The sequence below is a fragment of the Pteronotus mesoamericanus genome, unplaced genomic scaffold (assembly GCF_021234165.1).
Source record: "Pteronotus mesoamericanus isolate MK-2021 breed Mesoamerican mustached bat unplaced genomic scaffold, CSHL_Meso_final scaffold_54, whole genome shotgun sequence".
In the NCBI taxonomy this organism is placed as follows: domain Eukaryota; kingdom Metazoa; phylum Chordata; class Mammalia; order Chiroptera; family Mormoopidae; genus Pteronotus; species Pteronotus mesoamericanus.
Window position 1 is genome coordinate 61,392,648 of NW_026555321.1, and position 14,229 is coordinate 61,406,876.

Here is a 14,229-nt window from a genome sequence, read left to right on the forward strand (position 1 = left end):
AAAACAATCTCATTTATTATTGAAACAAACAAATAAGGTACCTAGGAATAACCTTAACCAAGGACGTAGAACACATGTACTCAGAAAACTACAGGACATTAAAGAAAGAAATGGAAGAACAGACAGGGGACAGAATGGCAGAGTGAATGGAAGTCACAATGACCTACATCCAGGACCAACCTGGAATTACAATGAAGTTGTGGAGAAATCACCTGGAACAAACAACTGAATAGTGAGAGAGCAGCCTTGTAACCTCAGACAGACAGAGGAATCAGCTTAGGCACTGGTAAGGAGTGCAGCAGACACTCAAAAAGGTGAGCAGCCTCAGAGGGATATTTAAACGACCAGTTGGATCCCCTGAGAAGAGCGGGGTCTAAACAATAAATAGGAATCTCCAGCCCATAGCACCAGAGCCCCAAAAGTACACAGAAAACAGCCAGCTCTGAAAAGCAGCAGGGGTGCTCTCTGCCAAAGATGGAAGGCTGGAGATGCAAAGAGCCATTTAATGGGCCAACCCACAAATTTTTATTTGCGGCCACATATCTTGGTCTCCAGCAAAGGTGGGGGCAGAGTTGGTTAGAGACTCCTGAGGATAGACTGGAGAAGGAGGTTCTGGGAAGAGAACTGAGAGACTAGCAGGTGAGATCCCATCTAGGGTCCCTCTGTATGTCCTCCCTTGGGGAAGTGTCTGTCTGGTCCTTTGCCCATTTTTTAATTGGATTTTTTTGTCTTCTTGTTGTGGAGTCATTTGAGTTCTTTATATATTTTAGAGATCAAACCCTTGTCTGAGTTATCATTGGCAAATATATTTTCCCGTACGGTTGGTTCCCTTTTCATTTTGTTGGTATTTTCTTTAGCCATGCAGAACCTTTTTATTTTGATGAAGTCCCATTTGTTTATTCTTTCCTTTATATCCCTTGCTCTAAGGGACATATCAGTGAAAATATCTCTGCATGGAATATCTGAGAGTTTCCTTCCTATGTTCTCCTTTAGAACTTTAATGGTGTTGTGACTTATATAAGCCATTTAGCCATCTTGATACATGTTTGCACTTCTTTAAAAAGAGGTTACTGTTATTCAAAAACAATTTTATTAAAAATCTCATGCAAAATGAAAAGTGAAGATTTTTAGAGAATATAAGGTACTTGCTTTTAAAAGTTTGTTGTCATATCACTGATGTAGCCCATCATTCTGGCCATCATTTAGTTAGAGATAAACAGAGGGCTACAGACCTGACAACTAATCCATCAATAAACAGGTTTAGCTGAACCACTTGCATGTGTGTCTGTACATAAAGCACACATCCCATTCCAAATGTAATTAACATGGTCACAAAGAGATTTATAATATTACCAAATATGGATCACACATCTTAAGATGAGCCCTGATCCCCTCTCTCTGAGATTTGGGATGTGGGCAAAACCAGTGATACGTTTCTATCCAACAGCTTCTGGTCAAGGTTAGGTATCTGCAGGCCCTTGATTAGGTTGTGTGAAATTTCATCTTGGCTTTGAAGATATAAGCTTACATATTGTACAAGGTCTGATAGAGCACCATGCAGCAAGGATCTGTGGAACCTGTAGGAGCCCCTGCATTGAGAGTAAGGAAGAAAGTAGGAGCCTCAGGCCTACTTTCTGAGGACCACATGGAGCTGAATTATGCCAAGAACATAGGTGAGCTTGGAAGAGGACCTCATGCTCCAGAAAAGATTGCAGCCAGTATACATCTGAGTGAAGCCTGTAGACATGGGCAGAGGACCTAGCCAAAGTATGCCCTGATATATAATAAACATATTCTGTTTTAAACACTAAGTTAATGATAATTTGTTACACAGCAACAGAAAATGAACACACTAGTACACCAAAGAGGTAAGAAAACAAAGTATGTTTGTAGAAGAACAAACATAACTTGTAGATTAACACATGAAGCTCTTTTACTTGCCTGTTTATCTGTTGGATCCACCTCAAAGCAGTGATATGAGTTCCCTTTTTATTTACTCTGCCGTTGTAATTCAGTGGCTGAATTATAAACAGTACATTCAGCTGCAAACAACTAACTTTGAAAATAGTAAAAACTATTCAAAAGAATTTTACTATATGTAGTAATATATTAAAAATACTTACAACTTCTTTAAGATAACCAGGAATTCTTCTAACTTCTCTTCGAATTTTTTTGATCCATATAACATATGACCACCATGTGCTTTTTTAACATAGACAGCTATGTTGTGAGAGTCATCATCAGATTGTTGGGGCTGAGTTTCATGTGTGTCTTCAGAGAGATTTCTGAACAAGGAAACAATATTTTACAGTATTGCATATTACACACAAATTACTGACATGAACTTCACTTTATTGCCAAGAGTAGAAATGCAGTATCCTGAGATAATTTAGCATTTTAATAATATATTCCTTTACAATGTCTTAGTTCATTTTTTAATTATCAGTATAACAATTAAGCATGTCACTCTGTTAAGTCTAAAAATTAGTGTTACAGTGTTACATAAAATATTTTATATATAAAGAATTTTAGTATAGATATTATAACTGTCCTAAGTGATTGAAACGTAATAAATTAAGTCTACATAATTTAGGGAAATACTTGAAGTCAATGGTTAACACCCTTATCTTTATACCCAAACACTTGTTTTTCAGTGTTTTTTTAAGCTATAAGTGCTAAGTACTATAAGTACTTTTTTAAAACTTTTGTTTCCAATTGGCAAATTACAAACATTTTGATAGCAACCACCATACTTTATGCTTCTGCTACCATATGTTACACACATAAGTCCCCAAGAAATGTAAGAATGTATGACTATTTCCCATTCATTTTTCCAGTTCCAACCACTTATGTTAAGAGGTCACTGAAAACCTAGAGGTAATGAATCTAGCAAATAGTATCCATCCTTAGGGAAAAAAAAATAGTGGAGGAGATGATAAAAAACCCAAATTATCATAGACTTATCACCTTTACTTATTATATACATAAGAAGATTTTAAAATAAATATAATATAAACATTATATGGAATAAAACAATGGTGTCAAATCAGAAAGAACTGAAGTTGCATAGTAAAACAAAGTTTATTTGGGGTGTTTAAGGATTCTAATCTAGGAGTCACAGATTCGAGAGGAAACCTGAAATGTGCTTCAGAGAAGAAAGAGAAAGCCAGAGCATATAAAGTAAAAAACCATAAATTGTTTTGCAATTTTTCTATTGGCTGTCTAACATGGCAGTCTAACTAGTCTAATATGGTTTGGCCAAGTTCAGAGGAAAATATTCTGGGGTAGACTTTGGCATGTAAACAGGGAAGTAAAGTGCAAGTGTGTCCTTGCAGGAAGCACAAACACAAAAAGCTTAAAAGTGGAAGTCTGACTTCCCCAATGGCCTCCTCACTCCATTTTAGGCCTCTTGGCATTCATGACTGCATATCATATTTTTTTTGTCCACAATAACATCACACATTAATGTCTAACACATATTTGAGTCCTTTTGTGTGGGCTACTCTTCTAACCATTACACACACATCTCCTTAACATTAGTCATGTGAGATAAACAACATTATTCCCCATTTATAAAATAAGGTAAATACAGCTTGAGTTTATATAATTTGTCTAACCATTTATAGCTAGTGAACTGAAAATTGTTTTTAAAATCTATCAAAGTTCACAGAATATTAAAGCTTAATAATAAAACACTTATCTGAACTATGAGGTCTGTCCAAAAGGTATCCAACCATGTAATATGAAAAATAGAGACATTTATTGAAGAAGATACAAGAAACATTGTAAATAGGACAATGACACCTCAGTCCTTTTCAAAGTAGGCACCTTGGGATTTCACACACCTCCTAATCACCATCAGCTGCCTCATCATATTTTCTGGAATCTCATCAAGATTCTGAAATTTCTTCCCTTTCAAAGGTAATTTTAGTTTTGGGAAAAGCTAGAATTTGCAGGGCACCAAATCTGGGCTGTAGGGAGCCTAAGTCTCCTGGGTTATTTTATGTTTCACCAGAAAATTCTGCATGAGATGTGATGCACGAGTGGGTGCATTGTCATGACGAAGCTGCCAATTACCAGTTGCCCATAGCTGTGGTCTTCTGAATCATCTGAATAATTTCTACAGGGGAATGTTCAAGCTTAATGCCAAATTTGATACACATTTGTTGCTGTATGCACTCAGTCATTTTTGACTGTGACAGCCACACAGTACAGTGCTCACTCAATGGTGTCTGTTGTTCCCACTGACTTGTACAGTGAAGTCATCATTGTTCACATGGGTGCATTCAAGTCCCCTTTCCTTCACCATCAGGTTACATCAATGTCACACAAACTGTCCTCCTTATGTTAAACAATGGCTGGACTTTTTCTGACAGACTTCATATACAGGAAGAAGATTCCTTATTATAATTTCAAAACTAAAGTTTAAAGCCAAAATTATTTCCCTGCTATCACTTTCACAGAACTTCCATCCATTCCATCCACTGAAACCTAGAACCCTACTTAAAACTATCCCTAGTTACTCCTGTAAATAGATTACAATAGTAAATACAATAAAACTCAGCAAGAATGAGAATTTTGATACAAAGCAACTGGGTGTCTTCCTCCACCAGTCTTGATTCTCAAGTGCAAATGGCATGTTTTCTTATCTTCTAGAGGAGGGGAAGTCCATGGAGGGGAGTGGAGGTGAAGGTACAGGTAGCAGACTTTTAGGCAGAAATGTGGAGAGTGAGGCCTATGAACCCAGTGTTTTGCCCAAGTTTATCTCAAGCTTGCCAAAAGATTCAGAATCATCCCCAAAGGTATTTCAGACATTGAAGCCAACCAGGAGATACCAAACTGCCAAAGCAACAAAAGCAAACCCATGGCCATACACATTAATTGATTAATTGATTGAGTGCTTAAGCTGTGTCTTACACTCTTCAGAAAATGGTAGGAAATAACCCTCATCATTATTAATGTAACAAAACTAGCAATAATGCTCTATGGAGAGTCTAAAACTCCAGTCATACAAAATTCAAAATCATACTATAAGAGGTTACTAAATAACTTGTGTAAGCAGGCAAAGCAAGTAGGGAACATCAGGAGGCCATGGACATTTTGAATAAATATCTCTTTAACATAGGTTTTCACAATTCTGTGAATGCTTATTTTTTGTTTCTTCAATTACTATCACTTCTATCTTCCTCTGGAAATAGAATGCTGTAAAGATGCATTGATTAAAAGTCTACATCTTTTCTTATTGTTTAAAAAGGATATTAAATTTATGGAAGCAAATAACTCAGTGATCTTTTAAATTCTTGTTAAGACTATATTTATTACTTTCTTGCTATTGTCTAACGTATTTGAAAAATATAAAATTTCAGGTCAGATGGTATAAATCTACATAAATCATTGTCATCTAAAATCCATGATAATAATAAGAGCTAGTACAGTTAAAAAGCTCCTTCAATGCCAACTCTGAAGTATGACATTAGTATCATCCTCTTTTTCTGAGTAAAAACTAAGTGCAGTCACTGTTTCTTGAAATGAAATGAATCTTTTTATTTGGTGATAGAGATCCAGCTCAAAGAGAATCTAATGGCTCAATTAACTGTGAAGTCCAAAGGCTGAGTTGGTTTTAGATGAGGTGACTATATGTCTTGGTTTGCCTAGGACAGTCCCAATTTGTGCCTGTTGTCCTGACTTAAGTATTACTAGGACCCCCTGTAAGTCTCAAAGTGTCCTGGTTTGGGACATAAAATATATGATAATGTTAACCTGAGGTTTAGAGTTCAAATGCAAAGAACTTAAAGAATGTGTCAAGAGTCTTTTTAGCTCCCTGGTTTTTGACTCTTTGTGCTCCTGTGTTTGGCTGCATTGTCAGATTGGGTAAACATGGGCGGGAATTGGCCATTGGTACATTCCTTCTGCCTTGCAGCCTCCTATCAGTGTCTCCCATTGGCTGCAGCCAGCCAGCCAGAAGCCAGATTAGCCAGGAACTGGTGGGGCTCAGTCCCCTGTGACACGGGGCAAAGCAGGGGCAGGGAGAGGAAAGGACCTAAGACTGACACACCTTGGTTGGCCATGTGTCCACAGGCATTGTATTTGGGAGATATTGGTCCAGCCTGGATCACATACCTGCTGTGCAGTGGAGGAATGCGGGACAATTTGGTTGACAGGATATCCTGAAGTGGAGAATGGACAGTTACAACCAGGATAGGATGCCGCCAGCATCCATTACATCTCCTGACAAAGTACAAGTACCCCTTGGAAGGACAACAACTTTCAGGCTCATCAATCATTTTTCTTGCTCTGAATGAGCCTATTAGATCCTTTCTGAGAAGGTTTTATGGGGTCCTTAAGGAAACCAAGAAATTATTTGTTGTCTTGGAATTTGAGAAGCAAGGACAGAGACTATAGAAGTGGAACAGTGACTTACTTAAAAAGAAAATTTCAGGAAAGGAAGACTCAGATTACTACAAAATTGGTTTTTGTGATATTATTATATATTGGGCCAACTTTTGAAGTTCTGATTTATATTGTGTGATAACAGTGCCCTATAGCCTCTGTGATTGTGGCAGCAAATGTAGTTTCTTATGGGAACACACCAGCCTGACCTTTGGATTTCCTTTTCTGTGTCTTAACTGACAGTTGGACCTTACCATTTAATTGCCAGAGTCTGGATTGCTTTTCTTCTGACTCTTCCCATTTTAAAGTTTATCTTGCCTCTTTTTTTTCTATCACCAACAGAGATTATTATCAAAGTCATTGCTCTCAGATGGTCATTGCCTCATTGGAAGAGCTTGGCATTCTTTGCAAACATGTGGCCAAAACCCAGGCCAAAAGTGCTGACTAGGTTATACCAGCCTGTCAACCACTGAAACTCTCTGGCTCTGTGGAAACTATTTAATGTAACACTGTGTCTTTCAGTACATGACTCATCATATGAGGTCCAAGACAGAGCCACCAGGATTATGTTCTACCCTGAGGTCAAAGGTGAAGGGGTGGGGATGGGACAGGTTGCATTTATATTTATATTTTTAAAACACTTTGCTAACCCATTTTATGATGACTTTAAAAAATACAATGTATTTTTAAAAGCAAAATCCATAAATCCCCAATCAAAAATATCAATAATGTTTGTTTTCACATGATCTTCTATGCTCTTTGTTTGATTATATGAGAATGTTAAGTAACAGTTAAAAAAATTATGTGTATTACTTTCTTGCTATTGTCAACTTGTTTAAAAAAAGATAACATTTCAGGACAGATGGTATAAATCTACATAAATCATTGTCATCTAAAATCCATGATAATAATAAGAGCTAGTACAGTTAAAAAGCTCCTTCAATGCCAACTCTTTAGTATGACATTAGTATTACCCTCTTTTTCTGAGTAAAAACTAAGTGTAGTCAATGTTCAGAAACTAGGCCAAAGTCAGGTTGCTGCTTTTGGGCAAAACACAAACTCAAATTCAAATCTTCTGGATCAAATTCAGTGTTCTTTTTATATCAATGTGTCTGTGCATTTGATTTTCTACATCCGTGAATCTACCAAAATTTGCCTTCGGCCTAGTTGATACATGAATAAAATATATTTTAGAAAATGATCACAATTCCAAGCAGTTCTTGATCTCATTCCTGTCCTGTAAACACTGTTTTTGCTCAAGTAGAATTGTTTCTCTACATCTCAGCATCTTCCAATTCTTTCCATTAATGTGGCATTGCTCCAAGTAGATTTACTGGTTTTTCAAGCACTTCTTCTACTCTCTTTGCACATGACTGTCTCCCTTCAATATTCAGCAAAGGTTCTGACATTAGGCATTCTCATGAGCTGCCCACAGTCAGGTAGGTGCCATTCTTCCAAGTCTTCCTATCGTATCTGTCACATGATAATTCATTTGTGTTAAATGAATTATCAACTATTGAATATGACAATTGATAAAGGCTGTTGATGAACAATTTTAATAGTGTAGAAATTTAGTATCTATTAAGATTTATGTTTCTTCATCGATCTCATCCTGCTAAAAGTGTCTCTGAATTACTTGGTCTCTAGTCTCACCTTCTGGACACATTTGGGTGGATCACATTAAAAAGGGGACAAGTATGAGCTAAACTTAAAGAAGATTTATAATTACTTCATAAATTTTATAAAATTTATCCTAATTCAAGGTATTTTTATTGCTATTTTAGAGTAGATTTCTTTCTGGTTAGACATATAAATGTTTTGTATTTCTTAACAGTCACCTTATTGCATACATTAGAGATTAAAGCATAATTTTACTTTTACTGTGAGACACGGATAATGAATTAAATCAAATGACTTTTCATCATCTCCAAATAGTTTTATTTAGTGTTCCTCTTCATCATACTTCTATTATAAAATTTTAACAATAGCTTTCTTGATATTGAGCATTCTTTACACTTATGAGATGAAGCCAATTAAACTATGATGTACAAATCTGTTAATGCACTGTGGCATTATTTCATTTGTTAATATTTTATTTTGCATGTTTGCCCACTCAGTCATAATTAAAATTCATATTTCTTATCTATGTTATTCTTGTTAAATTTTGACATCATGGTTATATACAAGTATGCATGGCAAACTTACAACCAACTTTCCATTGTGTATACTCCATGATATTTAAATTGCATAGAAATTACTTTTTCTTTAAAGGAACTTCTAGTGATACCACTTGAGCTATGGATTTTTAATTTTTAAAAATTTTTAATTTTTGTTCTTTTTTGCTTCAACAATACTTTAAGACTATTTTTCACAACTTTCATTTATGCCATCATTAAACTATTCTATTTTATTATATAAAATGCATATTTTTAAAAAACTAACCAACATCTAGATTATCAAATTCACCTCATTACATAAAGTAGTACACCATAATTTACAATTTCCTTAGTTTTCTCTGCATCATTTATTGTATTACCTTTCTCATTCCTAATATTATTTTCATTTATTATGTTTATAAGGTAAGATTAGTTGTTTAATCACTTTAATGATAACACTCAGGAATCAACACACATTTATTATACAATGATCATACCATGTCATTAAAACTCCCGCAAAATAACTGAATGACTCTACTTTCCCCATCTCTGCTTCCATAGTTACCCCCTCACATAACCAACATTTAAGTTCACTTGTCTTTCCATGCAGGCACACACACATCGAGCTCACATTAAAAAAAAGACATCATTACCTTTTCCCCTCCTGTTTGGAAAGTTTAGGCAGTCTGGTTTTTTTCTGCAGAAATATTTTAGGATATTGCTTTATAAACTTATTGTGAGCAGATAGGATATTCAAAGCACTCCGGCTTTTGTTGGGGGGGGGAGAGATAAAATTGTAAGTATCATTAGATAATAGCTTCCAAAGGAGAATTTTTTAAATTCAGTACATACAACTCAATTCTGCACTATTTAGTTTAAGAAGCAAATAACAAAAATATAAAGCAAACATTTTAGCTTTAAAAATACCCACTATAAAAATTGACTACAGTGTGCTTTTGAGAGAAATATTTTAAGAATGTAAAACTTATGGCAGTCACTGTAAAAAAAAATAAGTTTAAATTGATCAAAGACTTAACATTAGACCCGAAACCATAAAAATTGTAGAAGAAAACATATGTGGCAAAAATTTGGACATTGTTCATAGCAATATTTTATTGGATATAGTTCCCCAGGCAAGGGAAATAAAATAAATAAATGAGACATTATTAAACTAAAAACTTTTTGCATGACAAAGGAAATCATCAACAAAATAAAAGGCAACCCACAGAATGGGTGAACATATTTGCCTATACATCTTATAAGGGTTTAATGTCCAAAATTTATAAAGAACTTACAAAACTCAATTTAAAAAAATTAAAAAATAGGCAAAGGGCCTGATTAGACACTTATCCAAAGAGGACATGCAAATGGCCAATAGACATATGAAGCATTTTAAAATTTTAAATACTTTCATTGATTAAAATCTTGCATAAAGCATAGTAGATAATTTAAATTCCTCCAGAATGATTCACATAAAATATATGTGAACACATATGTGAACATAAAACATATATTTTATGTGAATCACATTACCAGAAAGTATGTTTATCTGAACCTTTGCAATGATTTATGACAATGTCATGCATTATATTTTTTAGGGCTGGAATAAAGACCAAAAGATCAGCATTTCCCAAATCCAGCAGATCACTGGAATCATCTGGGATACTTTTGTAAATGCTGACTTCTGTTGTGCTTCCTATTGAAGACTAGAGTATGGGTGGGCTTCTGCTTTAAATAATCCTGAAATAACATGGTTATTGGCTCCCAGGTTTCACCCACTGCAAATATTAAAAATGTCAATAACAAGGTCCATTGTCAGTAGGGTCAGGTAACAACATTTGATTTTGGACTATTTTCCTCATTCAATTTTCAATTGAAAACCACTTCAAAAAGATGGTCAATTTTTAAAAAACTCAACTTTCATCTTGCCAGCTTATTTCAATAATTCTCAAAGATAATCATACTTAAATTTTAATAGTGACAAACATCTTAGTCAATATTTTCCTCTCATAGCAGTGAATGCAAAGATTCCTTAAGAGAAGGCATTTCATATATTAATGTTATTATACATAATAACAACACATAGTAAAATATTTAAAACAGCTTTTATTTCTCTTGGTAAAAATTCCTAAAACAACTTATTAGTTCTTCGCAAATAGTATATATTTTAAGAATCTGATAAACTTAATTAACTTGTTCAAATAATTCAACGTGAATGTAACTTAATATGACATTAAAGATCCAAGATAGTAGAATAGTAAGTAGAAGCTACCCTAACCTCCAAGGACCAGTCTGGAATTATAACTAAATCATAGAGAAATCATCTTGAATAACCAACTGAACACTAGCTGGAGAGAAGCCTTATAATCACGGACACACAGAAGAAACCACTTCAGCACAATGTGACTGGTAGGGAGTACAGAGGAGATATGAGAGGACTATCCCATGGGTGGCAGCTGAAGTGCCAGAGGGATATTTCAGAAGCCAGGGGGGTCCCCCTGAGGAGTGTAGGGTCTAAACCCCAAGCTGGTTTCCCCAGCCTTTAGCACCAGAGCTGGACAGGAACCCAGAAAACATATGGCTATGAAAAGCAGCAGGGTTTCTGATGGCCAGGGAGACATGGCTGGAGAAGCAGAGAGCCTCTTAAAGGGCAAAAGCACAAACTTTTGTTTGCAACCACTTACCCTGGGTGCCAGAAAAGGGAGGGCAGAGACTCTTGATGAGAGTCTGAGGTTGGTGGCTCTGGAGAAAGAACTGAGGAAACAGCCACCAGGATCCATGTGCATTCACCATAGTGCAGAAGCCATCTTTCTCAGGCAGAGCACCTCTCTCTGAATGACATCAGCCTGAAGGGAAGCAATAGCTTGGCCCTGGAGAATTACTCTGCCCCACCTTATGGTACTTAAGCTTGAGTGCCAAACACAGCCTGAGTAGATTAAGAAATGATGGATCCAAAGCCTGATTAGTTTAACATCTAAGGCAGAAAACAAAGCAGCAATCAAAAGAGGACGACAAAGAGACCCCAGATGAAACAATAGAATTTTCCAGAAGCACTAGATGAAATGGAGGTAAGCAATTTATCAGATAGAGAGTTTATAGTAATGATTATAAGGATACTCAACAGCATCAGTAAATACATTGAAACCATAAAAAAGGATCAGTCAGAAATAAATAATGCAATATCTGCGATAAATAATACACTGGAAGAAATGTTAGATGAAGGAGATTGAATCAGTGCTGTGGAAGATATGATATAAAGAAACAACAAGGCAGAGCACCAAAAAGAAAAAAAGAATATTAAAAAATGAGTAGAGTTTAAGAAACATCTTGGACAGCATGAAGCACGACAACACCTGCATCATGAGAATACCAGGAGAAGAGATAAAGCGATTGAGAACCTATTTGAAGAAATAATGACGGAAAACTTCCCTAATCCAGTGAAGGAAAAAGTCGCACAAGTCCAAGAACTTAAGAGAGCCCCGAAAATGTTGGACCCAAAGAGTCATACACTGAGACACATCATAATTAAAATAACAAGGCTTAAAGATAATGAGAGAATCCAAAAAGCCGCAAGAGAAAAGCAGCTGTTTAGCTACAAGGGAACATCAATTAGACTGTCATCTGATAACTCATCAGAAGCATTTCAGGCCAGAACAGAGTGGTGTGAAATATTCAAGGTGGTAAAAAGCATGGATGTACAACCAAGGCTACTTTACCCAGCAAGGCTATTATTTAAAATCAAAGGAGAAATAAGGAGCTTTTCCCAGACAAGAAAATGCTAAAGGGATTTGTTAACAACAAACAAGTACTGCAACAATGTTAAAGTGCTCTGGGGAGGTGGGAGAAGGCAGGGGAGGAGAGAAAGGAAAAAAAACAAAACAAAACAAAAATGAAAACAAAAACAGAGGAAAACACTCTAATGATAAAATGGCATTACATATGTACCTATGAATAATCACCTAAAACGTCAATGGCTTAAATACTCTGACCAAAAGACAGAGGGTAGTGAATGGATAAGAAAACAAGACCTGTGTATATGCTGCCTCCAAGAGAATCATCTCACACTGAAATATACACACAGACTAAATGTAAAGAATTAGAAAAAGATATTTCATGCAAATGGAAAAGAAATGGAAAAGCTGGGGTAGCAGTACTTATATCCAACGAAATAGACTTTAAATGCAAGACAATAGTAAGATATAAAGAAGGACACTACATAATAATAAAGGGGAAAATCCAACAAGAGGTTATAACCCTAGTAAATATTTACGCACCCAACATAGGAGCACCTAAATATGTAAAGCAAATCTCGATGGACATAAAAGGAGAGATCAACAGAAATACAGTCATAGTTGAGGATTTTAACATCCCATTGACTTCAATGGATAGACCTTCCAGGCAGAATATCTACAAGAAACAGCAGACTTAAACAACACACTAGATCAAATAGATTTAATTGATATTTTCAGATCATTTCATCCAAAAGCAGCAGAAGATACATACTTTTCAAGTGCACATGAACCATTTTCTAGGATAGACCACAGGTTAGGACACAAAACAAGACTCAATAAATTTATAACAGTGAAATAATGTCAAGCATTTTCTCTGACAACACTGCTATGAAACTAGAAATCAAGCACAAGAACAACATTTAAAAACATGCAAAGACATGGAAGCTTAACAACATGCTATTAAACAATGAATGGGTCAACAATGAGAACAGGAAGAAATCAAAAGATACCTTGAAACAAATGAAAATGAGAACACAACAATCCAAAATCTTTGGGGCACTGAAAGCAATCATAAGGGAAATTCATAGTATTACAGGCCTATCTCAAAAAAACAAAAACAAAAGCTCAAATAAATAATCTAACTTCACACTTAAAGGAACTTGAAAAGGAACAACAAACAAAGCTCAAAGTTAGAAGAAGGAAAGAAATAATTAAGATCAGAGCAGATATAAATAAAATAGAGTCTTGAAAAAAATGCAAAGAGTCAATGATTCCAAGAGCTGGTTACTTGAAAAGACAAACAAAACTGACAAACCTTTAATCAGACTCATCAAGAAAAAAAGAGAAAGGACCCAAATAAATAAAATCAGAAATGAAAGAGGAGAAATAACAACTGACACCAAAGAAATACAAAGGATTGTAAGTAAGTATAATAAAAAAACTATATGCCAACAATCTGGACAACCTGGCAAGAGGAATAAATTCCTAGGAATATACAATTTTCCAAAACTAAATCAAGAAGAATCAGAGAATCTGAATAGACAGACAGATTACAACTAGTAAAATTCAGGCAGGAGAAAAAAAAAACAAAACTCCCAAAAACAAATGCCCTGGACCAGATGACTTCACAGGTTGATTTTTACCAAACATTCTGAGAGGAACTAAAAACCTCCCTAAACTATTTTATAAAATTCAAGAGGAGGGAAGGCACTCAAACTCATTTTAGAAGGCCAGGATTTTCCTAATGCCAAAATCAGATAAAGACACTACAAAGAAAAATAAATTATAGGTCAATATCCCTGATGAATATAGATGCTCTAATCCCCACAAAATATTAGCAAGCTGGATACTAGCAATTAGTTATAAAGATCATAAACCATGATCAAGTAAGATTTATTCTGGGAATGCAAGGTTGGTACAACATTTGCAAATCAATAAATGTGATTCATCAC

At 35.3% G+C, this 14,229-nt stretch overlaps 1 protein-coding gene across 1 annotated transcript in view; it reads right to left on the reverse strand.

Moving 5' to 3' along the window:
* The window catches only part of CNBD1 (cyclic nucleotide binding domain containing 1), a 257,585-nt gene that overhangs the window by 214,838 nt on the left and 28,518 nt on the right, over positions 1-14,229 (reverse strand). Inside the window, exons 3-4 of the mRNA XM_054595284.1 lie at positions 9,200-9,313; positions 2,124-2,285 (exon numbers count right to left, since the gene is read on the reverse strand). Of these exons, the coding sequence (XP_054451259.1) occupies positions 2,124-2,285; positions 9,200-9,313 (276 nt within the window). The remainder of the gene's footprint in view (positions 1-2,123; positions 2,286-9,199; positions 9,314-14,229) is intronic.